The sequence below is a fragment of the Nerophis ophidion genome, linkage group LG22 (genome assembly GCF_033978795.1).
Source record: "Nerophis ophidion isolate RoL-2023_Sa linkage group LG22, RoL_Noph_v1.0, whole genome shotgun sequence".
Lineage (NCBI taxonomy): Eukaryota > Metazoa > Chordata > Actinopteri > Syngnathiformes > Syngnathidae > Nerophis > Nerophis ophidion.
In genome coordinates, this window is record NC_084632.1 from 15,349,987 (window position 1) to 15,377,381 (window position 27,395).

Below are 27,395 nucleotides of genomic sequence, written 5' to 3' on the forward strand. Positions count from 1 at the left end.
GACCCTCAAATCAAGTAACTGAATGACTCGCTGGCCACTTGTGTGTGTGTGTGTGTGTGTGTGTGTGTGTGTGTGTGTGTGTGTGTTTGGGGTGGCTTAGGGTGGGGGATCCAGCTGGCCTGTCAGGGGTCTCCCAATCGCGTGTGAACAGCATACAGAGGGTGAAAACACTGAAACACTCAACAGGCTGCAGAGGTCAACTAGGGTGAGTTTATCCGGGCAAATGCTGAAAGATTGTTTTTTGTTTCATTGCAATGGGATTCTACATTGAGGGCCTGATGCGAGGGTGTCCAAATTTTTTCCACTGTGGGCCGCACACGGAAAAATTAAAGCATGCATGGGCCGTTTTGATGTTTGTAATTTTTTCAAACCATAACAAAATATATGGATTTTGTTTGTTGTTTTAGGGCAGTGGTCCCCAACCAGATTGGTACTGGGCCGCAGAATAATTTTTTATTAATTTTTCCATCCATCCATCCATTTTTCTACCGCTTATTCCCTTTCGGGGTCGCGGGGGGCGCTGGCGCCTATCTCAGCTACAATCGGGCGGAAGGCAGGGTACACCCTGGACAAGTCGCCACCTCATCGCAGGGCCAACACAGATAGACAGACAACATTCTATTTAAAAAAAAAAATAATAATAATAATTTATTAAATCAACATAAAAAAACACAATATACACTTCCAATTAGTGCACCAAGCACAAAAACCTCCCTTTTTCATGACAAAGAAAAAATTTAAAAATAAAAAATAAATAAAAAAAGGACACCCAGCCACACGAATTATTAAGCGTTGACTGGTCCGCGGATACAAAAAGGTTGGGGACCACTGTTTTGGGGCTCCCGGGGACCATAAAGGGTCTAAGTCAGGGGTGTCGAACTCAAATACAGAGTGGGCCAAAATTTTAAACTGAACAAAGCAGCGGGCCGAGGTTGAACAAATTAACCTTTTAATAGGGACCCAAACAAGTTTTGCATTGAATATTGAACAAGCAAGGTTTACAGTATATACATTTATAGTGACATGCAAAATCGAGTTTCAAATAATAATAATAATTAAAAAATATCAATGGCATATCAAATAAAATTGAAATAAAAATAGATTGCCTCTTTTCGGCGGCGGGGTTGAGGTGGACGGGGTTTGGTGATAGCGGGGGGTGTATATTTTAGCATCCCGGAAGAGTTAGTGCTGCAAGGGGCTGTGGGTATTTGTTCTGTTGTGTTTATAAATAAATAAATAAATGGGTTGTACTTGTATAGCGCTTTTCTACTTTCAAGGTACTCAAAGCGCTTTGACACTACTTCCACATTTACCCATTCACACACTGATGGAGGGAGCTGCCATGCAAGGCGCTAACCAGCACCCATCAGGAGCAAGGGTGAAGTGTCTTGCTCATGACACAACAGACGTGACGAGGTTGGTACTAGGTGGGGATTGAACCAGGGACCCTCGGGTTGCACATGACCACTCTCCCACCCTGCCCACTGTGGTGTTACGGTGCGGATGTTCTCCAAAAATGTGTTATTCTTGTTTGGTGTGGGTTCACAGTGTGGCGCATATTTGTAACAGTGTTAAAGTTGTTTATACGGCCACCCTCAGTGTGACCTGTATGGCCGTTGACCAGGTATGCCTTGCATTCACTTGTGTGTGTGTATAAGCCGCATATATTATGTGACTGAGCCGGCACGCTGTTTGTATGGAGGAAAAGCGGACGTGGCGACAGGTTGTAGAGTACGCCAAAGGCAGTGCCTTTAAGGCCCACCCCCAATATTGTTGGCCGGGATGAACTTCGGGAGTCTACCGGGAAAATCGGGAGGGTTGGCAAGTAAGAGTTTTAGCGGTGAATGCCGTGTTACAGCGGCGGGCCATCTCTAATGTTGATTTGATATTGCCTCAAGGGCCAAGAGAAATTACACGGCGGGCCAGAGTTTGACACCAATGGTCTAAGTCATTAAAATGTTAAAAACAAGTCAAATTATTATTATCTTTTTTTATTTAACGCTTACAGTAAATCTCTACGGTATATCAACTTCAGGTTGATATAAAGTAAAAAAATATGTTTTATGCCTTTTCTGTCAAAGACAACTTTGTTTTTGATCTGAGCCGAGGATGTCGTTGTAGCTTGTGCAGCCCTTTGAGACACTAGTTATTTAGGGATATATAAATAAACATTGATTGATTGATTTCAATAATAAAACTGAGATATGCAGTATTTCCCCGACTGCCCAAAGCATTCAGAAAGCAATAATTGATGTGAAGTAGAGCCTTGAAAAGATCAATAATGCAGGACACCACTTATTTGAATTTATTATTATTTTTGAAGTATTACAGAGAAAAGATAAATAAAATCCCATTAAATATATTTGGGATCCAAAAGGTGCCCCACTCATAAAGTCATACATTTTTATTATTTTTTTTAATTGTTTTTTTTTTTTTGTACTTTCAACACTTAAGTTACAAGATGAACTTCAGACATATCTGTTGATTTGAACTAGCTTGAACTATTATTTTGTTTGTTTTAAGCTCTTTTCTCAAAGAAAACGTTGGTGTATTTGTTTGGCAACCACACAATTTTGTGCAATATTTTCCACCGAAAACATTTGAAAGTGAAATATTTGAAATAATTGGAGCTTTGAATAAGTCAATAATTCATTATAAGAAAATGTTTTTGTATGTTTTGAGCAACGGCAAAAAAATTAAAAATAAAAATAGACAAAAGGAAAAAAAACTCCCTGAATGTGTGGCTGACTGGTAAACAATCAGTCTAAAGGTTTGCGTGTACTAAAATATGTGCAAACTTGATAGCACCCGCAAAACTGTTTTGCTAAACGTGTGCAAAGAGATACACATCCGTTGAGTGAGCAGAATAAGGAGCACAATCCATTTTCTGTATTCATTAGTTTGCTAAATATATGCAGGTTATCAAAACGCCCACAACATTCAGAGGAGAAGATGCTAATTTAATTATTCGGCACACGGAGCATGGTGTACTAAACTAGAAACGGATGGTGGCACCTAATTAGCGTCTTGATTTAGCAAGTCTGAAAAGTACGTGAAAACTGAGTAACATGGATTGTTGTCCGAAATAAAATAAATAAAATAAAAAATACATTATTTTAGACATATTATCTATTCAGCAACATCCTTTTATAAGCCTTTGGGGAGTGGTTCTCAACCTTTTTTTTTACCTCGGGCCCCAACTTTTCCACTACAGAGGGGGCCGGACCCCACTCCAATATTAACACTGAATTAGTAATCTTACTCTTGATTTTAATAATGATTTTCATACTCAATAGTTATATTTAACCTACTTATGGTTCAACAGGATAAACCTTGTCAAATGGTGAAAAACCATGTGTTAATCACAATGATTATTATCAAGGCTTAGGTCAGGCTGGTTACAAAAATAAAAAGGGGTAAAATATACTACAAGAGAAGGGGCTTATGAAAAACAAATGCACATACAATTATCCATCCATCCATTTTCTACCGCTTATTCCCTTTTTGGGGTCGCGGGGGGCGCTGGCGCCTATCTCAGCTACAATCGGGCGGAAGACGGGGTACACCCTGGACAAGTCGCCACCTCATCGCAGGGCCAACACAGATAGACAGACAACATTCACACTCACATTCACACACTAGGGCCAATTTAGTGTTGCCAATCAACCTATCCCCAGGTGCATGTCTTTGGAAGTGGGAGGAAGCCGGAGTACCCGGAGGGAACCCACGCATTCACGGGGAGAACATGCAAACTCCACACAGGAAGATCCTGAGCCTGGATTTGAACCCAGGACTGCAGGAACTTCGTATTGTGAGGCAGACGCACTAACCCCTCTTCCACCGTGAAGCCCACATACAATTATGCAATGCTAAAATAGATCAATTCTAACTATAAAAATAATAATAATAGATTGAAAATTCAGCTTCACCATTTTGGTCCGAATTTTTGCGCTTAAAAAACGTCTCTATGACTTTAGCGTCTGACTTCTCCCGTTTGTTTGTTATTGTGAAATGTATTACCCATACGGACCACAGCTGTGAAACAGATAATTTTTGGCGGCCCTCTAGGGGGTGCTCGAGCCCTAACGATAGGCCCCCGGCCCTACACTGCAAAAAGTCAGTGTTCAATAACAAGAGAGAAAAAATACAAAAATGAGGGATATTTTATTTGAAATAAGCAAATTTATCTGCCAATAGAACAAGAAAATTTAGCTTATCAAGACTTTCCAAAACAAGTAAAATTAGCTAACCTCAATGAACCAAAAAATACCTTAAAATAAGTATATCCTCACTAATAACACGTGCACTTTTCTTGGTGGAAAAAAAAGAGACTATTTTGCTCAATATGTTGAAAAATATTCTTAAATGAAGTAAATTCTAGTGCCATTATCTTGACATAATGATTTGCACTCGGCATTAAATTTGTTGAAACCAGTAAACTTATACTAAAAACTAATTTATTGTTCATAACTGAAAGGCAACAAAGAAACCACTTGTTACTCTCGGGGTCTCCTAGCCGCTCAAGTAAATTATATTGCCTAAAAATTAATTTTTCCATCGATAACATGACATCATCATGCCAAGTGTGTGCTCTTTCAGCCCGGCCCCTGGCCAAATTTTTTCTAAATTCTGCTTCAACTATCTTTGTTCAAAATTGTTTGAAATGTCACATGTTAAATGTATAAACAATAACTGTCAGTTTACTGTACTGTGCCAACTGTACTACTACATGAGTACTTATTTTCTCCTGTTTCATTGAAGATAAAACAGCCAAGTCAATTTGGCTGACATCTGTTTTAATTATGAGACACAATTTTGTCAAAATCTTGATTTTTTTTTCATGCTTGAAATAAAAAAAAATACTACTTTGAAAAAGTAATTTTATACTTTGCAACAGTTGATATTCTAGTATAAAGCGTGTTTTACTCAATATAGGACATAAAATCTCAGCAACAAGATGTAATATCTTCCAGAGACAATTTAGGACAAAAACACTTAAAACAAATAAAACACTAACATAAAATCTGCTTAGTGAGAAAAAATATCTTATCAGACAGAAAATCACCCTTATTTGAGATATTTAATCTTACTTACATTTCAGTTTTATATAGGAGCATGATAACATGACTGAGAGTGATGCCCTGTATGGAACATGTAAAATCCTCATTTTAATCAGGCCCTCCGCATCAATTTTTTTAATTGTACGCACGGTCTTAATCGATCACGCGCTATTTTATATAGTCTCCACACACTGTTTAGCGCCTTGTGTTTCGATCTTAGTAAATCAGGCCCTATGTAAAATATTCATATTGTAGTGGAACAGATATTGTTTCCCTTAAGTCCAAATTACTTTATAGTGGTACTTTGGTATCCGCTCTAAAAAGGCAGATAAAAAAGGAATCTAAGAAAAATCTAAGCTTTTTTTTTCATGAAAAAATGTGGTAAATCCAATTCGATCAGTTGCCGACACAGCATTTATTTTCAAAAACATGACACATTTGATCACGATACTGTAGTTTTACATGCATGATACTATGCAGAATACATGTAAATGACAATTTCAATTAAAAAAACAAACATTTAATTCCTCATCGAGCGCTCTGATTTTTCATTGCATTTCCTGGTTACCTCTGTTTACCGCCACTCCTTTTGTCTGGGCGCTGGCTCCCTCCCCCTGTCCCTGGTTGGCAATCAGGATGCTTCTTATGCCAACCCTAAAGTTTTACTTGGTTTGCATTTTGCTTCATACGCCTGTTTAGTCTTTGTGCACTTCCCAGCTGCACATATTTGTTTTTTCCCCTAATAAAAAAGGGCTCCGTCCTGCATTTGCCTGCCGTCTCTGCCTCCCAGGGTCCAGACATACAGCAGAACGTATCAGAAACATTAGTTTTACCTTTATTAAAGACTATCAGAGAAGATGCAACTTCTTTGCTACAAGTTCGTTCTTGAATTTAATAATTTTTTTTCACATTCTTTATCAAAATGTTAGAACTTGCAACTTTATTTGGCACCATTATGGCCTATATTTCAGTTGTACTCAGCAAAAAAAAAGCACGCATGGGACTTTTTTTGTTTGGGCACTGAATTCTGCGTAATGATGATACACTATATTGCCAAAAGTATTCGGCCACCTGCCTTTACTCACATATGAACTAGAAGTGCCATCCCATGGAATTGTCCAAAATGTTTTTGTATCCTGCAGCATTCAAAGTTCCTTTCACAAGGGGCCAAGCCCAACTCCTGGAAAACTCGTCCATCAGATTGCAAGATGAAAAAGCTTGACTCATCAGTCCAGAGAAGGCGTCTCCACTGCTCTAAAGTCCAGTGGCAACATGCTTTACACCACTGCCTCCCTACTTTTGCATTGGACTTGGTGATGTATGGCTTAGACACAGCTGCACAGGCATGGAAACCCATTCCATGAAACTCTCTGCGTTCTGCACGTGGGCTAATCTGAAGGGCACATGAAGTTTGGAGCTCTGTAGCAACTGACTGTGCAGAAAGTCTTTGCACTATGCGCTTCAGCATCCGCTGACCTCTCTCTGTCAGTTTATGTGGCCTACCACTTGGTAGCTGAGTTGCTGTTGTTCCCAAACTTTTTACTTGTCTTATAATAAAGTTGACCTTGGACTATTTAGGAGCGAGGAATGCTCTAGAGTCCAGTGGCAACATGCTTTACACCACTGCATCACTACTTTTGCATTGGACTTGGTGATTTATGGCTTGGACACAGCTGGACAGCCATGGAAACCCATTCTATGAAGCTCTCTGCGTACTGTATGTGGGCTAATTGGAAGGGCACATGAAGTTTGGAGCTCTGTAGCAACTGACTGTGCAGATCGTCTTTGCACTAAGCACTTCAGCATCCGCTGACCTCTCTATGTCAGTTTACGTGGCCTACCACTTGGTGGATGAGTTGCTGTTGTTCCCAAACTTTTCACTTTTCTTATAATAAAGTTGACCTTGGACTATTTAGGAGCGAGGAATGCTCTAGACTCCAGTGGCAACATGCTTTACACCACTGCATCCCTACTTTTGCATTGGACTTGGTGATGTATGGCTTAGACACAGCTGCACAGCCATGGACACCCATTCCATGAAGCTCTCTGTGTACTGTATGTGGGCTAATAGGGAGGGCACATGAAGTTTGGAGCTCTGTAAAAACTGACTGTGCTGAAAGTCTTTGCACTATGCGCTTCAGCATCCGCTGACCCCTCTCTGTCAGTTTACATGGCCTACAACTTGGTAGCTGAGTTGCTGTTGTTCCCAAACTTTTCACTTTTCTTATTATAAAGTTGACCTTGGACTATTTAGGAGCGAGGAATGCTCTAGAGTCCAGTGGCAACATGCTTTATACCACTGCATCCCTACTTTTTCAATGGACTTGGTGATTTATGGCTTAGACTCAGCTGCTCAGTCATGGAAACCCATTCCATGAAGCTCTCTGCGTACTGCACGTGGGCTCATTGGAAGGCCACATGAAGTTTGTAGGTCTGTAGCAACTGACTGTGCAGAAAGTCTTTGCACTATGCGCTTCAGCATCCGCTGACCTCTCTCTGTCAGTTTACGTGGCCTACCACTTGGTGGATGAGTTGCTGTTGTTCCCAAACTTTTCACTTTTCTTATAATAAAGTTGACCTTGGACTATTTAGGAGCGAGGAATGCTCTAGACTCCAGTGGCAACATGCTTTACACCACTGCATCCCTACTTTTGCATTGGACTTGGTGATGAATGGCTTAGACACAGCTGCACAGCCATGGAAACCCATTCCATGAAGCTCTCTGTGTACTGTATGTGGGCTAATAGGGAGGGCACATGAAGTTTGGAGCTCTGTAGCAACTGACTGTGCTGAAAGTCTTTGCACTATGCGCTTCAGCATCCGCTGACCCCTCTCTGTCAGTTTACATGGCCTACAACTTGGTAGCTGAGTTGCTGTTGTTCCCAAACTTTTCACTTTTCTTATTATAAAGTTGACCTTGGACTATTTAGGAGCGAGGAATGCTTTAGAGTCCAGTGGCAACATGCTTTATACCACTGCATCCCTACTTTTGCAATGGACTTGGTGATTTATGGCTTAGACGCAGCTGCTCAGTCATGGAAACCCATTCCATGAAGCTCTCTGCGTACTGCACGTGGGCTCATTGGAAGGCCACATGAAGTTTGTAGGTCTGTAGCAACTGACTGTGCAGAAAGTCTTTGCACTATGCGCTTCATTATCCGCTGACCTCTCTCTGTCAGTTTATGTGGCCTACCACTTGGTAGCTGAGTTGCTGTTGTTCCCAAACTTTTTACTTGTCTTATAATAAAGTTGACCTTGGACTATTTAGGAGCGAGGACTGCTCTAGAGTCCAGTGGCAACATGCTTTATACCACTGTATCCCTACTTTTGCATTGGACTTGGTGATTTATGGCTTGGACACAGCTGGACAGCCATGGAAACCCATTCTATGAAGCTCTCTGGGTACTGTACTTGGGCTAATTGGAAGGACACATGAAGTTTGGAGCTCTGTAGCAACTGACTGTGCAGAAAGTCTTTGCACTAAGCACTTCAGCATCCGCTGACCTCTCTATGTCAGTTTACGTGGCCTACCACTTGGTGGATGAGTTGCTGTTGTTCCCAAACTTTTCACTTTTCTTATAATAAAGTTGACCTTGGACTATTTAGGAGCGAGGAATGCTCTAGACTCCAGTGGCAACATGCTTTACACCACTGCATCCCTACTTTTGCATTGGACTTGGTGATGTATGGCTTAGACACAGCTGCTCAGCCATGGACACCCATTCCATGAAGCTCTCTGTGTACTGCATGTGGGCTAATAGGGAGGGCACATGAAGTTTGGAGCTCTGTAGCAACTGACTGTGCTGAAAGTCTTTGCACTATGCGCCTCAGCATCCGCTGACCCCTCTCTGTCAGTTTACATGGCCTACAACTTGGTAGCTGAGTTGCTGTTGTTCCCAAACTTTTCACTTTTCTTATTATAAAGTTGACCTTGGACTATTTAGGAGCGAGGAATGCTCTAGAGTCCAGTGGCAACATGCTTTATACCACTGCATCCCTACTTTTGAATTGGACTTGGTGATTTATGGCTTAGACACAGCTGCACAGCCATGGAAACCCATTCCATGAAACTCTCTGCGTACTGCACGTGGGCTAATTGGAAGGGCACATGAAGTTTGGAGCTCTGTAGCAACTGACTGTGCAGAAAGTCTTTGCACTAAGCACTTCAGCATCCGCTGACCTCTCTATGTCAGTTTATGTGGCCTACCACTTGGTGGATGAGTTGCTGTTGTTCCCAAACTTTTCACTTTTCTTATAATAAAGTTGACCTTGGACCGTTTAGGAGCGAGGAATGCTCTAGACTCCAGCGGCAACATGCTTTACACCACTGCATCCCTACTTTTGCATTGGACTTGGTGATGTATGGCTTAACCACAGCTGCACAGCCATGGAAACCCATTCCATGAAGCTCTCTGTGCACTGCATGTGGGCTAATAGGGAGGGCACATGATGTTTGGAGCTCTGTAGCAACTGACTGTGCAGAAAGTCTTTGCACTATACTCTTCAGCATCCGCTGGCCCCTCTCTGTCAGTTTATGTGGCCTACCACTTGGTGGCTGAGTTGCTGTTGTTCCGAAACTTTTCACTTGTCTTAAAATAAAGTTGACCTTGGACTATTTAGGAGTGAGGAATGCTCTAGAGTATGGGTGTCAAACTCTGGCCCGCGGGCCAAATTTGGCCCGCCGTGTAATTTAATTTGGCCTTTGAGGCAATATCAAATTAACATTAGATATGGCCCGCCGGTATTTTACAGCGGCGGTGCCGCTGTAACATGGCATACTCATACATGCCAAACCTCATGATTATCCAAGGAGACTTTTGAAGTTCAGTGCCCCTCCCGAAAATTTCCCAGGGCAACAATTCTCCCGAATTTCTCCCCGGACAACAATATTGGGGTCGTGCCTTAAAGGCACTCCCTTTAGCGTTCTCCACAACCTGTCGTTCCGTCTGCTTTTCCTCTATACATACAGGATGCCTGCCAAGTCACATAGTATCTGCGGCTTGAACACACACACACACACACACACACACACACACACACACACATGCACACACACACACACACACACACACACAAAAGTGAATGCAAGGCATATTTGATCAACAGCCATAAAGGTCACACTGAGAGTGGCCGTATAAACAACTTCAACACTGTTACAAATATGCGCCAAACTGTGAACCCTGACCAAACAAGAATGACAAACACAATTCGGGAGAACAACCGCACCGAAACACAACATGAACACAACAGAACAAATACCCAGAACCCCTTGCAGCACTAACTATTCCGGGACGCTAAAATATCCAACCCCGCTACCACCAAACCCCGCCACCCCCAACCCTGACCACCTCATTGTTATTTTATTTTCAAATTTATTAGCTAGTGGAAAAAGTTAAAGTTGATATTTACTTCAGAAGGCTGCAAATACAAAAGAGGCATTACATTTTTTATTTAAATGTTATTTCTGTGATGTTTTTTCGTTTGTTTTTTGATAGTGTTTTTTGCACTATTAGGTTGCATAAGCGTTGTTAAAGCAAATCACTTTTCCACCACTTGTGGCAGTAATGACAATATCAACTAAATGACAGAGTCTGGGGCTAAAGTCCAACTGAAGTTTCTTAAGCGCAAAAATTATGACTTAAGTCTTGAAGCTGTGTTTTCATTCATTTAAGAAATCCTTGTATTATTATTTATCATTAATTCAGTTATCATTTATTTATTTATTTTGGCATTGCATAACGGTATTTAAAATTATTTACTTCAGTATTTGAGTCCACGCTGGAAATCACTGAAAGCGGCCTATTGTTTCACAAATGTTTGTAGAAACAGTCTGCATGCCTAACTGCTTGATTTTATACACCGGGCCAAGTGAATAGGGCACCTGATTCTCATCATTTGGATGGGTGGCCAAATATGTTTGGCAATATAGCGTATGTGCAGAGGCAGAGTTTCTTCCATGCAATGTTTGCAATCATCAAAATGTGGAAACATAGTCGGCACTTTATTTTGTATTTGGTTCAATAAAAGTTGCAGGGAACGAAGCCGTACTACACCACAAAAAAAAAAAGCAAAATAAAAAAAGAATGCAGCGGCCTAAAGTAACATCAGCGCTTTGCTTCATCCAATTTTGTAGGTATGTGGATTTGTTTTGTTGTTGCCTGACAATGTCTAATGTTTTCTTTGGGGTGAAAAAACTACTACTATAGCAACAAATGACAGCAAAAGCACTTTGTGCGGTCAAGAAAGATTACTGAGCACGCTGACTTTTATCATCTTTGATTGCAAGCTACAGCCCTCAAAGGTAGAAGCCAGGCAATGCAGAACGCAATATTGCTCACCCGCAGTATTTATTCAACCTTGACCAAATAACCTGCCAGCACTCCAGTCCTCCCATCCTTTGGCTGATTCACACATTTAGTGGAATGGGACCATACTTCCAGCCAATAACCTCTGGTGTGAACTTAATTGTGTATACTCAAGTATTGGGTTTCGAGCCGTGGCCGGGTGCCGCGCAGCTCAAAGAGAAACAGACGCTATGGACTTGACAATGAGTGAGAAGGAGATAGAGTGGAAGAGAAAGGGAGAGACAGGGACCACCCAATGGCTGAGAAGAAACAACAAAGCTGGATGGAGGGTTCATGTCGGCTTCGGTCACTTTGGAGGTAGCCCAGTCTGACGTCGTTTCGAAAGGAATTAGACAAAGAAAAGCGGGGCGGTGTAAATATTGTAGTTTATTTCAGATAATGATGTCACCTGTATTTAATGTTCTTTTGATTCATTTTAAAGGCTGTTAAAACATGGACAATGTTGGCCTTAAAAATCAAATATATTATTATTATTATAAAGCGACTTGAAGATGATCTGTAAAACACAATCTATGCCAGTGTTTTTCAACCACTGTGCCGTGGCACTCTAGTGTGCCGTGAGATATAGTCTGGTGTGCCGTGGGAGATTATCTGATTTCACCTATTTGGGTTAAAAATACTTTTTTGCATACCAGTAATTGTAATCCGCAAATAATGTGCTGTTGTTGAGTGTCTGAACTGACTGGAGATTGGCAGACTTACCACGTTATACTCTTCCATATCAGTAGGTGGCAGCAGGTAGCTAATTGCTTTGTAGATGTCGGAAACAGCGGGAGGCAACGTGCAGGTAAAAATATATCTAATATGTAACCAAAAATAAAAAAAAGGTGAGTGCCCCTAAGAAAAGGCATTGAAGCTTAGGGAAAGTTATGCAGGACGAAACTAAAACTGAACTGGCTACAAAGTAAAGAAAAACAGAATGCTGGACGACAGCAAAGACTTACTGTGGTGCAAAGACAGCATCCACAAAGTACATCTGAACATGACATGACAATCAACAATGTCCCCACAAAGAAGGATAAAAACAACTGAAATATTCTTGATTGCTAAAACAAAGCAGGTGTAGGGAATAGCGGTCAAAGAAGACATGAAACTGTTACAGGAAAATACCAAATAAAGAGAAAAAGCCACCAAAATAGGAGCGCAGGACAATAACTAAAACACTTCACACAGGAAAACAGCAAAAAACTCAAAATAAGTCACCACGTAATGTGAAAGGTCGCGACAGTACACCTACTTTGAGACAAGAGCTATATTGATGGATGCTTGATTATGCTTTAAAGTCATATCCAACAATTGCGACAACGACTTTTTTATCGTCAACATCGGCTCCTGAGTTAAATTTTTTAATGATTTCTGCTGGTGGTGTGCCTCCGCGTTTTTTTCAATGAAAAAAATGTGCCTTGGCTCAAAAAAAGGTTGAAAAACACTGATCTATGCAACCCTTTGACCAAAGAACCAGCATTACATGTTATGTAAACCAGTGTTTTTCAACCTTTTTTTGAGCTAAGGCACATTTTTTTCATTGAAAAAATGCGGCGGCACACCACCAGCAGGAAACATTACAAAATTAAACTCAACAGCCGATATTGACAGTAAAAAGTTGTTCTCGCAATTGTTGGATATGACTTTAAAGCATAACCAAGCATGCATCACTATAGCTCATGTCTCAAAGTAGGTCTACTGTCACATCACACCCTGACTTATTGAGTTTTTTTGTGTTTTTCTGTGTGTACTGTTTTAGTTCTTGTCTTGCACTCCTATTTTGGTGGCTTTTTCTCTTTATTTGGTATTTTCCTGTAGCAGTTTCATGTCGTCCTTGACTGCTGTTCCCCACACCTGCTTTGTTTTCAGCAATCGAGAATATTCCAGTGTTTTTATCCTTCTTTGTGGGGACATTGTTGATTGTCATGTCAAGTTCGGATGCACTTTGTGGACGCTGTCTCTGCTCCACAGTAAGTCTTTGCTCTCGTCCAGCATTCTGTTTTTGTTTTCTTTGTAGCCGGTTGAGTTTTAGTTTCATTCTGCATAGCCTTCCCTAAACTTCAAAGCCTTTTCTTAAGGGCACTCACCTTTCGTTTATTTTTAGTTTAAGCATTAGACACCATTTTACCTGCACCCTGCCTCCCGCTGTTTCCAACATCTACAAAGTAATTAGATACCTGCTGCCACCTACTGATATGGAAGAGTATAACGTGGTAAGTCTGCCGATATCCAGACAGTACAAACACTAAACAACGGCACCTTATTTACGGTGTATAATTACTGGTTTGCAAAAACTATTTTTAACCCAAATAGATGAAATTAGATAATCTCCCACGGCACACCAGACTGTATAACGCGGCACAGTGGTTGAAAAACACTGACTGAGTGTTTAACATTTACAAAAAAGATCATGATAATATGATTCCTTTAATGTGCCTTATAATCCGTTCCGCCTTTTGTATGATAAAAAACGTGCTCACCGGCAGTGTGCCTTAAAATCCGGTGCGCCCTATGGTCGGAAAAATACGGCAATAGTTTTAACAAATTAAAAAAAAAAACCTAAGTTCACAAAAATTCAGAAAATTTGAAAATGTTGCAACAATTTTTTTAAAGTAGCATCAAAGTAAAACAATTTCACTTATATATTTTTTATTTAGGTATGGTGTACTTAATTTGCTATCTTCTTTTTAATTTTTCATTTTGGTCCAACTTTTTAAAAAATGTTTTACTTAATTTTGTTGCATCTTGAACTCATCACCTACTTAATTACACCAAGTTTTACCAACCTATTAAACATATTTAAATAGGTCCGGCGTAATAATTAGCTGCCTTTTTTTCATGTTTATTAAACTCAATTTTGTAGCATCTTCAAGTTAGCGCCAACTTATTTGTACAAAATTGTATAAAATTAAAAACCGAAAGGTTATCAAAACTTGTAAAAATTGGTTGGGAAAATGTTGCGACAATTTTTTAAAAGTTGTATCAAAGTAACATTTTTTTACAGTTCCAAAAACATGCACCTGGGGATAGGTTGATTGACAACACAAAATTGGCCCGAGTGTGTGAATGTTGACCCTTTGATGAGGTGGCGACTTGTCCAGGGTGTACCCCGCTTACCGCCCGAATGCAGATGAGATAGGCTCCATAACCCCCGTGACCCCAAAAGGGACAAGCGGTAGGAAATGGATGGATTGATTATTATTATATTTATTGTTATATCATTTTGTTATTAAAAGCATTCAGTATTATCTAGCCGAAAAAAATGGCTCTTTAAATAAAGTCGCATTCTGTGTTGTACGTATTTTTAAAAAAAGAATACAACATTTTTTTACAGTATAGTATAACTAAAAAAAAAGAAAATTATTTGTAAAACATTGCATGGAAGCTGTAGTACTGATAGTAGTCACAAGGGGGACATGACAGCATAAATTAAATTGAGTTGTGTGCACTGCATGCGTGTGTTGTTGAGGGAAATAAACAGTTAAGAGAGAGTAGAATACAGGATTATTTTAAAGTTATTTAATAATAGTGTACATAAAAAAGGTGCGTCCCACTAAAGCAGGGGTGTCGAACCACATCGCAGTTATGGCTGCCCTCAGAGGGCCACTTGCAACCGTGAATAATTTATGAGTATAAGTGTATAGAGATTCTCCTGATGATAATATTATACATTTTCCTTTGCATCTGATTAGTAAATAGTGTTTTTTCTACACTGCAAAACTACTCTTGATATTGCAATAAGAAACTGGCAGCTCAGTCGTCACAGTTTTACTGTAAAACACTTTAAGACCGATGTCTTGGAAAGATGTATCACTCTTGAATCAACACAGCAGTCAATACTATGATTATTGTTAATTACAAACTAAATACGGGACAGTAAAGGATATTTCACATGCCTTTACTGTGTATATAATTTGAACAGTGTTTATGTTGTGTACAAGGTGTATTTATAATATGTTGTGCAAAGGAAATTGTATATTTTTTGGAATTTCATCTTGTATTTGTAAAATTTCATGGATAACTTGCTTTGAAATCATAAGTCAAGCAGATATGTATTGTGATTATTTTTATTTCAATTTAAAAAGTTTGAAATGTATGAGAGGATAATATTTGCTGCATTAATCGATAATATCAAAGCTTAAAATGTATCCAATTGCATGCAAGTGTAAATAAAAAATAAAAAAAATGATTTGTCACATATCAAAATCTCCTTTTATTTTAATTTGCAATGACTAATATTTGACTGATAAATATGTGGGGGTGTATATTGTAGCGTCCCGGAAGAGTTAGTGCTGCAAAGGATTCTGGGTATTTGTTCTGTTGTGTTTATGTTGTGTTACGGTGCGGATGTTCTCCCGAAATGTGTTTGTCGTTCTTGTTTGGTGTGGGTTCACAGTGTGGCGCGTATTTTATATGGCCACTCTCAGTGTGACCTGTATGGCTGTCGACCAAGTATGCCTTGCATTCACTTGTGTGTGTGAAAAACCGTAGATATCATGAAATTGGGCCGGCACGTAAAGGCGGTGCCTTTAAGGTTGTTTTGGTGCTTTGCACTGTACAGAGGCGTTTTCAAAAGTCATACATTTTACTTTTTGAAACCGATACCGATAATTCCCGATATCACATTTTAAAGCATTTATAGGCCTGAAAATATTGGCGGTCCGATATTTAAGTAAGTAAGGTTATGAATGTTGTAATTTTCCACCACCAGGGGGCGCCACTCTGGTGAGGCAGTTGTATCCCACCCAACACCACGACCCCCAATCAAAAATCTCTGGAAGATGGTAGTATTTGGAGGGAAGTTAAGACTGGTATAATTTTGAACCACCATCGAACATTTCAGGAACATCGGAGCATGTTTAAGGAAGTTATTACTGTTGTAGTTTTCCACCACAGGGAAGAAAATAATGGTGCCGCAGAAGATGTGCAGTAAAGTCCCGTGTAATACTACGACCCACCATCGAACATTTCAGGAAGATCGGAGCATGTAGAAGGAAGTTATGACTGCTATAGTTTTTCACCACAAGGGGGCAATGCTAGTGTTGACAATAACGTCCAGGCCTGATGACCCCTTCCTTGAATTGATTGATTGTTTGATTGAAACTTGTATTAGTAGATTGCACAGTACAGTACATATTCCGTACAATTGACCACTAAATGGTAACACCTGAATATGTTTTTCAACTTGTTTAAGTCGGGGTCCACGTTAATCAATTCATGGTAAAACCTCATATCAGTTATGAGCAGGGATGTCAAACATGCGGCCCACGGGCCAAGTGTAAAAATGAGCTGCAATTTTAAATGAAAGAAACTTCTGTTCGGAATGTGTCCACTGGATGTCGCAATAGCAATTATGTTAGGCAAGTAAATGGTTTATGAGGGCCCGAGCAAGCAAGAGATACACAGTAAGGCCGTTTTACGTCTTCTGCTTCGAATATGTCGTAAATTAGCATCCTTATCTGCACAAAATGTCTTTGTCCAAAAAAAGAAAAAAGTAGACACAGTGTGCAGAGTGTTCCGAGAAAAATGATCATCCTCCTATTTATTCACGTAAGTGAATGGGAAACCACGCAAGTTTTCTCTGTAACGAGCGTCAATAAAGCAAAGCTCCACTCAAGGCTCAAGCACAACCGCCTGGATAATATCCTGATATTGTCTGCCACTCAAGATGTGGCACCTGATATTGATGCACTTGTGGAAGATTAACAATGCCAAGTTTCAAAAGTAAAATAAAAGAATTGCTAACCCCACTTAAAATGCTGCAAGTGACACTGCACACTGAAATAGTTCCGTGAAAACTCTTGTCTTTTGTAGAACTTTAAAGAAAGAAAACAGTGTGTGATTCCTCACAATACGGTCAGTCTCTAAAGTTCACACGTTTGGTGTGTTGAAATTGTTCATGCATTGCACAGCTTGTATTTTTCCGTCAATACACAGTGATTCCTACAAGGCAGGGAGTGACTCAACTGAATAGTTTCTACCTCAGTTTCTGTGGTTTGTTGAGTTGGCGTAGGAAATGACAAATGAGGTATTTGATACCAAAAATACTTTGTATTTATTATTCATTTTGTATTTTGCTCAATCTGAGATAGACTGTGACTTACGGTTTAATGGCTTTGTAGATACACTAAGGCAAAGACTAAGTTCATTGTGTTCTTCTTGCAACTTTACCATCCATCCATCTATCCATCTTCTTCCCCTCATCCGAGGTCGGGTTGCAGTTCGCAGCAGAAAGCCCAGACTTTCCAATCCCCACCCAGTTCGTCCAGCTCTTATCCAGGGAATCCCGAGGCGTTCCCAGGCCAGCCAGTTGACATAGTCTTCCCAACGAGTCCTGGGTCTTCCCCGTTGCCTCATACCGGTCGGACGTGCTCTAAACACCTCCCTGGGAGGCGTTCTGGGTTGCATCCTGACCAGATGCCCGAACCACCTCATCTGGCTCCTCTCAATGTGGAGGAGCAGCTGCTTTACTTCGAGTTCCTCCCAGATGACAGAGCTTCTCACCCTATCTCAAAGGGAGAGCCCCGCCAACCGGCGGAGGAAACTCATTTCGGCCGCTTGTACCCATGATCTTGTCCTTTCGGTCATTACCCAAAGCTCAAGAGGTAAGATCGACCGGTAAATTCAGAGCTTTGCCTTCCGGCTCAGCTCTTTCTTCACCACGACGGATCGATACAGCGTCCGCATTACCGAATACGCCGCACAGATCTGCCTGTCGATCTCACGATCCACTCTTCCCTCATTCGTGAAAAGACTCCAAGGTACTCGAACTCCTCCACTTTGGGGTAACTGTACCACTTTTTTCTAATTGAAGTGGTTTGCCAAGAGGATTTTTTGTAATACGTATATTTTCTGAATAGAGCTTCTCACCCTATCTCAAAGGGAGAGCCCCGCCACCCGGCGAAGAAAACTCATTTCGGCCGCTTGTACCCGTGATCTTGTCCTTTTCGGTCAATACCCAAAGCTCATGAGGATGGGAACGTAGATCGACCGGTAAATTCAGAGGTTTGCCTTCCGGCTAAGCTCCTTCTTCACCACGACGGATCGATACAGCGTCCGTATTACTGAAGACGCCGCACAGTTCTGCCAGTCGAACCCACGATCCACTCTTCCCTCATTTGTGAAAAGACTCCAAGGTACTTGAACTCCTCCACTTCGGGGTAACTGTACCACTTTTTTCTAATTGAAGTGGTTTGCCAAGAGGATTTTTTGTAATACGTATATTTTCTGAATAGAGCTTCTCACCCGATCTCAAAGGGAGAGCCCCGCCACCCGGCGAAGGAAACTCATTTCGGCCGCTTGTACAGGTGATCTTGTCCTTTTCGGTCATTACCCAAAGCTCATGAGGATGGGAACGTAGATCGACCGGTAAATTCAGAGCTTTGCCTGCCGGCTCAGCTCTTTCTTCACCACGACGGATCGATACAGCGTCCGCATTACTGAAGACGCCGCACAGAGCTGCCTGTCGATCTTACGATCCACTCTTCCCTCATTCGTGAAAAGACTCCAAGGTACTTGAACTCCTCCACTTCGGGGTAACTGTACCACTTTTTTCTAATTGAAGTGGTTTGCCAAGAGGATTATTTGTAATACGTATATTTTCTGAATAGAGCTTCTCACCCGATCTCAAAGGGAGAGCCCCGCCACCCGGCGAAGGAAACTCATTTTGGCCGCTTGTACCCGTGATCTTGTCCTTTTCGGTCATTACCCAAAGCTCATGAGATTGGGAACGTAGATCGACTGGTAAATTCAGAGCTTTGCCTTCCGGCTCAGCTCTTTCTTCACCACGACGGATCGATACAGCGTCCGCATTACTGAAGACGCCGCACAGTTCTGCCTGTCGATCTCACGATCCACTCTTCCCTCATTCGTGAAAAGACTCCCAGGTACTTGAACTCCTCCACTTTGGGGTAACTGTACCACTTTTTTCTAATTGAAGTGGTTTGCCAAGAGGATTATTTGTAATACGTATATTTTCTGAATAGAGCTTCTCACCCGATCTCAAAGGGAGAGCCCCGCCACCCGGCGAAGGAAACTCATTTCGGCCGCTTGTACCCGTGATCTTGTCCTTTTCGGTCAATACCCAAAGCTCATGAGGATGGGAACGTAGATCGACCGGTAAATTCAGAGGTTTGCCTTCCGGCTCAGCTCCTTCTTCACCACGACGGATCGATACAGCGTCCGCATTACTGAAGACGCCGCACAGTTCTGCCTGTCGAACCCACGATCCACTCTTCCCTCATTTGTGAAAAGACTCCAAGGTACTTGAACTCCTCCACTTCGGGTTAACTGTACCACTGAATTGATTAACGTGGACCCCGACTTAAACAAGTTGAAAAACTTATTCGGGTGTTACCATTTAGTGGTCAATTGTACGGAATATGTACTGTACTGTGCAATCTACTAATAAAAGTATCAATCAATCAATCAATCAACTCCTCCACTTCGAGGTAACTCTACCACTTTTTTCTAATTGAAGTGGTTTGCCAAGAGGATTATTTGTAATACGTATATTTTCTGAATGTGCTTATGCTCATTTGGGCCATAATAAAACAAAAACAAAAATTCTGAAGTCGTAGCAGTTCTATTTTTAGGTTATCACGCCATGATTTCACCAGTTTGCCCCCCGTGGTAAAGGATTTTCCTTCATGCGGCCACTGAGCTAAAATGAGTTTGACACCCCTGGTTTAGAGGTAGATCCGGTCATCTAGTTAAGTAAATCCAGCTTCACGGTTGATAGCGGGATGCAGTTTTTACCGCCAGGCTCGGCCCACTACGAATAGGTATGGACACGCACTGACCCATAGGCCACTTCAGGCTGACATTGTCATCATTTGTAGCAAATAGGATCGAAATCAAGGTATTTTAACAGTTCGTGTTTTTTGACAAACTATCAGATCAAAGTTTGGCGCCATGCCACGGCCGCTTCCTATGTCGTAAATAATATGTATTCACAATTTATCATCGCCCATCAATTTATCATCGCCCATCAGTTCAATATCTGAGTCTGATGTTGGTACGAATATGAACCGACCCGTACGGATTTTCAGAATGTGTCTTCTGCATCATTTGTACCAATTATGATCAAGATCTGAACTTGTGGAGCTGAGTTAATAACCATAATAACTAGGGCTGCAAATCTTTGGGTGTCCCACGATTCGATTCATTATCGATTCTTGGGGTCGCGATTCGAGTATAAATCGATTTTATTCGATTCAACGCAATTGTCGATTCAAAAACGATATTTTTCCGATTCAAAACGATTCTGTATTCATTCAATACATAGGATTTAAGCAGGATCTACCCCAGTCTGCTGACATGCTAGCAGAGTAGCATTGTTTTTTTTAAAAGCTTTTATAATTGTAAAGGACAAAGTTTTATCAACTGATTGCAATTATTGTACATTTGTTTTAACTATTAAACGAAACAAAAATATGACTTATTTTATCTTTGTGAAAACATTGGACACAGTGTGTTGTCAAGCTTATGAGATGCGATGCAAGTGTAAGCCACTGTGACACTATTGTTCTTTTTTATTATTTTTATAAATTTCTAATGATAATGTCAATGAGGGATTTTTAATCACTGCTATGCTGAAAATATAATTAATGTTGATAATATTCATTTGTGTTTCACTACTTTTGTTTTGTTCTGTGTCGTGTTTGTCTCCTCAATTGCTCTGTTTATTGCAGTTCTGAGTGTTGCTGGGTCAGGTTTGGTTTTGGAATTAGATTGCATTGTTATGGTATTGCTGTGTATTGTTTTGTTGGATTGATTTAAAAGAAAAAAAAAATTTATAAAAATTTTTATTTTTAAAAATCGATTTTTTTTAAAAAGAGATCCGATTCTGAATCGCACAACGTGAGAATCGCGATTCCAATTCGAATCGATTTTTTCCCACACCCCTAATAATAACCATCTGATCATTGTTTCCGCCATGCTATAAAATATTTTTACAATTTACCAACACCCATCATTTTAGTGTTTCCGTCTATGGTTACCTAAAGTGCAGAAATGACAGTTACATTGGTGATGGTGTAGGGCAGGGGTGCCCACACTTTTTCTGCAGACGAGCTACTTTTCAATTGACCAACTCGAGGGGATCTACTTCATTTATATATATCATTTATATTTATTTATTTATGAAAGAGACATTTTTGTAAACAAGTTAAATGTGTTGATAATACAAGCATGTGTAACACATATAGATGTCTTTCTTTCACAAAGACAAGAATATAAGTTGGTGTATTACCTGATTCTGATGACTTGCATTGATTGGAATCAGACAGTAATGATGATAACGCCCACATTTTCAAATGGAGGAGAAAAAAAGTTGTCCTTTCTGTACAGTACCACATGAAAGTGGTTGGTTTTTGGCATCTAATTCATCCAGCTTCCTTACACTTTACAAGAAAAACATTGGCGGCAAATTCCGTAGCTTGCTTGATTGACATTCACGGCACCCGAGGGTCTTGTGAGATCACGCTGGCTGCTGCCAGTTCATTATTATGAAAAAATGACAGAGAGGAAGGCGAGAAACACTTTTTATTTCAACAGACTTTCGCGCCGTCGCTTCCGTCAAAACTCTAAAGGCCGACTGCACATTTCCTATCTTCACAATAAAAGCCCTGCTTCATGCTGCCTGCGCTAACAAAATAAGAGTCTCGGAAAGCTGGCGTGCACAAGTGATGTGCACGCCAGCTTTCTGAGGGATCGCTTGTGTACGCCATTTTTTCGAGACTCTGTATTTAGTTAGCGCAGACAGCATGAAGCAGGGCTTTTATTGTGAAGATAGGAAATGTGCAGTCGGCCTTTAGAGTTTTGACGGAAGGTACGGCGCGAGAGTCTGTTGAAATAAAAAGTGTTTCTCGCCTTCCTCTCGGTCATATTTTCATAATAATGATCTTGCAGCAGCCAGCGTCATCTCACAAGACCCTCCGGTACCGTGAATGTCATTTAGGTGACGTCTTGGTGAAGATTGATGATCACTAATTTTTAGGTCTATTTTTTTTAAAAGCCTGGCTGGAGATCGACTGACACACCCCCCGCGGTCGACTGGTAGCTCGCGATCGACGTAATGGGCACCCCTGGTGTAGGGCATCAGGCCCCAGGATCCAAAATCAATTAGTGGCTTGAACCCAATAAATATACCCCAATGCAACTGATGGAAAAAATAAAAACACTTGGCAATAACAAACTTGTTCAAGCAGGGTTCAGAAATGTAAACGACTTGAGTCTGTTTCTGTCCAAAGGTTAAAGATCGAACGGCGTTGTTAACCCCCCTGAACTGTCTGGCAACACAAAGTCTCAAAGTCCCACCGCGAGTGATAAAATGGTGTGTCCTTTTCGGTGAGAATGTGTGTCAGCTATACCTTTCTTTGCAGATGAGTGCCTGTGGAACTTTGGCTGGAGTTGTTGTCCACTCGCTTTGGAACACAAGGAATGGACAGCTGAGCTGGAGACGGACACAGAAATGCACACAGCGTTAAGTCTGCACGTGTGTGTGTGTGTTCTTGTATTTCTACCATTCTTGAGACATCAGCAAGGAAAAGTACCTTCCATATGAGAACCGGTGAACCGAAATCATGGTCCCAATACAGAAAATCATTGCATCTCATAGAGAGGCAAATACTTGAGTCCGTGAACATTGCTCCAAAGTCAGGATTTTTTTGTTGATTTAATGTGCATACAAAAGTAACCATCGACAGGTGCAAAGGGAGAAATATATGATAAAACAAGACGGGAGCTCAAGAAGGACTTCTCTATTTCTCCCCGAAAACATCCGCCGGGTGAACAGCTGGTTTTACGACTTTCGGTGCTGACATAAGACAACCCCCGTCCCATATGTGTCCAAAGGATCAACAAATACACTACGGTACTAAGACTATACTTAGCTTCTACAGCTGGGTTGCCCAAAGTGTAGCAGAGGTGTCATCTGTGGTCCGTGACTCGTTTGTCATCGACCTTAAGCACATTACAAAAAAACAAAAAATAGAGATTTCATTTGCACCCCTGGTGATGAAATCTATCAAAATTAGGGTGGTCCCAATAAAAAGAGATTTTTAAAATTGACTGCGTGTCGTTTTTAAAAGTGCTCCCCCTTTGGTCAACATATGAAATAACAAGTGCGTGTAAAAATTTGAAGTGCTCGCCCTCAGGCCAACATATGTAATAACAAGTGTGTGTAAGAAATTGAAATGCGCTCGATTTGGCCAAAATGAATCAAATGAAATAGAAATTTGTATAGAGAGACATGATGTAATAACTTGAAGTAAATAGTGAAGATTAAAAAGCCAATGAAACAAAAAATAAAAACTTTTTTACTAAAAGCAGTCTTTTTCTCACAATGTGTCGACTTTTTTCTTAGAAAATTGAGAACAATTTCTCATATTCTTTCTGTTTCTGTAATATTGCAATATTTTCTCATATAATTATTACTTTTTTTATGTAAAATTATTACATTTTTAAGCAAAATGGTGACATTTGCCATTTTTTTGGGTTGTTTCTTGTAAAATAGTGACATTATATCTGCACTTTATTGCTTTTTTATCATGCACGGCCATGAGCTAATGCAACAAAATTCCGTTCTTATCTGTACTGTAAAGTTAAATTTGAATGACAATAAAAAGGAAGTCTAAGTCTAAGTCTAAGTCAAGCACAATTTGTTAGGACAGCAACAAACTTTTAGTCACTTATTACAAACCCTGTTTCCATATGAGTTGGGAAATTGTGTTAAATGTAAATATAAACGGAATACAATGATTTGCAAATCCTTTTCAACACATATTCAGTTGAATATGCTACAAAGACAACATATTTGATGTTCAAACTGATAAATCTTTTCTTTTTGTTGCAAATAATAAATAAGTTTAGAATTTGATGCCAGCAACGCGTGTCAAAGATGTTGGGAAAGTTGGCAATAAATTCTGATAAAGTTGAAGAATGCTCATCAAACACTTATTTGGAACATCCCACAGGTGATTGGGAACAGGTGGGTGCCATGATTGGGTATAAAAACAGCTTCCCAAAAAATGCTCATTCTTTTACAAGAAAGGATGGGGCGAGGTACACCCCTTTATCCACAACTGCTTGAGCAAATAGTCAAACAGGTTAAGAACAACGTTTCTTAAAGTGCAATTGCAAGAAATGTAGGGATTTCAACATCTACGGTCCATAATATCATCTAAAGGTTCAGAGAATCTGGAGAAATCACTCCACGTAAGCGGCATGGCCGGAAACAAACATTGAATGACTGTGACCTTCGATCCCTCAGACGGCACTGTATCAAAAACCGACGTCAATCTCTAAAGGATATCACCACATGGGCTCAGGAAAACTTCAGAAAACCACTGTCACTAAATACAGTTCATCGCTACATCTGTAAGTGCAAATTAAAGCTCTACTATGCAAAGCGAAAGCCATTTATCAACAACATCCAGAAACGCCGCCGGCTTCTCTGGGCCCGAGATCATCTAAGATGGACTGATGCAAAGTGGAAAAGTAATCTGTGGTCTGACGAGTCCACATTTCAAATTGTTTTTGGAAATATTCGACATCGTGTCATCCGGACCAAAGAGGAAGCGAACCATCCAGACTGTTATCGACGCAAAGTTCAAAAGGCAGCATTTGTGTTGGTGTGGGGGTGCATTAGTGCCCAAGGCATGGGTAACTTACACATCTGTGAAGGCACCACTAATGCTGAAAGGTACATACAGGTTTTGGAACAACATATGCTGGCATCTAAGCGCCCTCTTTTTCATAGACGCCCCTGCTTATTTCAGCAAGACAATGCCAAGCCTCATTCAGCATGTGTTACAGCAGCGTGGCTTCGTAAAAAAAGAGTGCGGTTACTTTCCTGGCCCGCCTGCAGTACAGACCTGTCTCCCGTCGAAAATGTGTGGCGCATAATGAAGCGTAAAATAAGACAGCGGAGACTCCGGACTGTTGAATGACTGAAGCTCTACATAAAACAAGAATGGGAAAGAATTCCACTTGCAAAGCTTCAACAATTAGTTTCCTAATTTCCCAAACGTTTATTGAGTGTTGTTAAAAGAAAAGGTGGGCTTCACGGTGGAAGACGGGTTAGTGCGTCTGTCTAACAATAAGAAGTTCCTGCAGTCCAGGGTTCAAATCCACGCTCGGGATCTTTCTGTGTGGAGTTTGCATGTTCTCCCCATGAATGCGTGGGTTCCCTCCGGGTACTCCGGCTTCCTCCCACTTCCAAAGACATGCACCTGGGGATAGGTTGATTGGCAACACTAAATTGGCCCTAGTGTGTGAATGTGAGTGTGTATGTTGTCTGTCTATCTATGTTGGCCGTGCGAGGAGGTGGCGACTTGTCCAGGGTGTACCCCGCCTTCTGCCCGATTGTAGCTGAGATAGGCGCCAGCGCCCCCCACGATCCCAAAAAGGGAATAAGCGGTAGAAAATGGATGGATGGATAAAAGAAAAGGTGATGTACAAGGTGAACATGCCCTTTCTCAACTACTTTGGCACGTTTATGAGTTTCAACATCAAATATCTTCTCTTTGTAGTCCATTCAATTGAATTCGGGTTGAAAATGATTTGCAAATCATTGTATTCCGTTTATATTTACATCTAACACAATTTCCCAACTCATATGGAAACAGGGTTTGTATAAATAATCCCAGCATGAACACTATTTGTGCCTTTATCATCCTCTCTGCCTTCAGTTGCCTGTCATGTCTACTTCAACATTAATCTCCTTGAACTGAGGGCTGATTTAAAGACGGGCTCGGCCACCGTTCGCTCCTACCAAAACTAATTTCACCGTGTCACTGTGAGGACCAACCCCCCGCCCACCAAGCAAAATACTGCAAAATATCTTCATCTGTCTCCGTCTCATCTACATGTGAGAGGGCAGAAGGGTAGGGGCCAAGCCAGCGGGAGAAAGGTCAGAAGGAGTCCATCATTCCGACGTGACAGAGCTGCTCTTTAGGAAGCAGATGAAGGCGAGAGGAATGAGGGAAGGAGACGGTAGGCGGCCTGGTGGGGGCAGCCTTTGTCGGGTTGTCTCCTTTTTGGTTATCAGCCAAATGTTCATCATGGAGTGTTGCAGCGTTGGCTGACAGCCACCGAGTGCAAATCAATCACCGTATTGTTGGTCCGTCACCAACATGTGTTGCCTTTGATCGTCTCTTAATTACCAGCACACCAAACGCAGACATCATAGTCGGACCCGTAATGGCCGTTTGGTGGCCAACAAAACAGGCGAAGAGGGTTTCTTTGTTAGTCCAACATTTATATCCAGATCAGAAACAAACAGACCACGATTGCTGCTCGCGTCTGGCATGAAGCGAACTGCTTTTAATAGCGTCGAGCCCACTGCGGCGTGTTCAGGACCATCTGTCCAGTTCATTGTTTTTGCTCTTTGGAAGCCCGTCGGGTGACAGCTGAGGTATGGGCTCCTATGAAGACCCCAGCCAGACTATTTTCTCTCTGCCTGTCATCCATGTCTTCTTCCTTCTGTCTCACTTCACCTGTCATTCTCTTTTCATTCCTTGATACTGTAGCTGTTGGCATCAAATCCTTGGAACCAGACTCATTCAGCAAGAGCAAGACTAGAAAAATCAGAAGTGGATTCATCATTATCCCGATACAAATATTGTGGTACCGGTACCAACATTATTTCGATACTTTTCGGTACTTTTCTAAATAAAGGAGACGAGAAAAAATGTAATTATTGTCTTTATTTTAACAAAATATCTTACAGCAGTGGTGCCCAACCTTTTTGTATCCGCGGACCGGTCAACGCTTAATAATTTGTCCTGCGGCCCGGGGTGGTTTGATCCTTTTTTTTTCTTTGTAATGGGGACGTTTTAGTCATGAAAAAGGGAGGTTTTTGTGGTTGGTTCACTAATTGTAAGTGTATATTGTGTTTTTCATATTGATTTAATTAAAAAAAAAAAAATATATATATATATTTTTTTTTAAGAAAAATGAATAAAAAATTCTTCTGCGGCCC

The 27,395-nt window shown here is 40.9% G+C and overlaps 1 protein-coding gene and 1 long non-coding RNA gene across 3 annotated transcripts in view; one reads left to right on the top strand and one right to left on the bottom strand.

Annotated features, from left to right (window-relative positions):
* Positions 1 to 27,395, bottom strand: part of LOC133540590 (adhesion G-protein coupled receptor D2) — a 313,842-nt gene that overhangs the window by 41,966 nt on the left and 244,481 nt on the right. The window contains exon 24 of the mRNA XM_061883319.1: positions 22,783 to 22,865. Within this exon, the coding sequence (XP_061739303.1) occupies positions 22,783 to 22,865 (83 nt within the window). The remainder of the gene's footprint in view (positions 1 to 22,782; positions 22,866 to 27,395) is intronic.
* Positions 65 to 27,054, top strand: LOC133540591 (uncharacterized). 2 transcript variants are annotated; one of them, XR_009803674.1, is made up of 3 exons: positions 65 to 205; positions 22,795 to 22,894; positions 26,944 to 27,054. It is a non-coding gene; the product is annotated as an uncharacterized LOC133540591 (long non-coding RNA). The 2 variants fall into 2 exon arrangements; XR_009803673.1 differs by lacking the exon at positions 26,944 to 27,054 and having other exon boundaries at positions 22,795 to 23,478.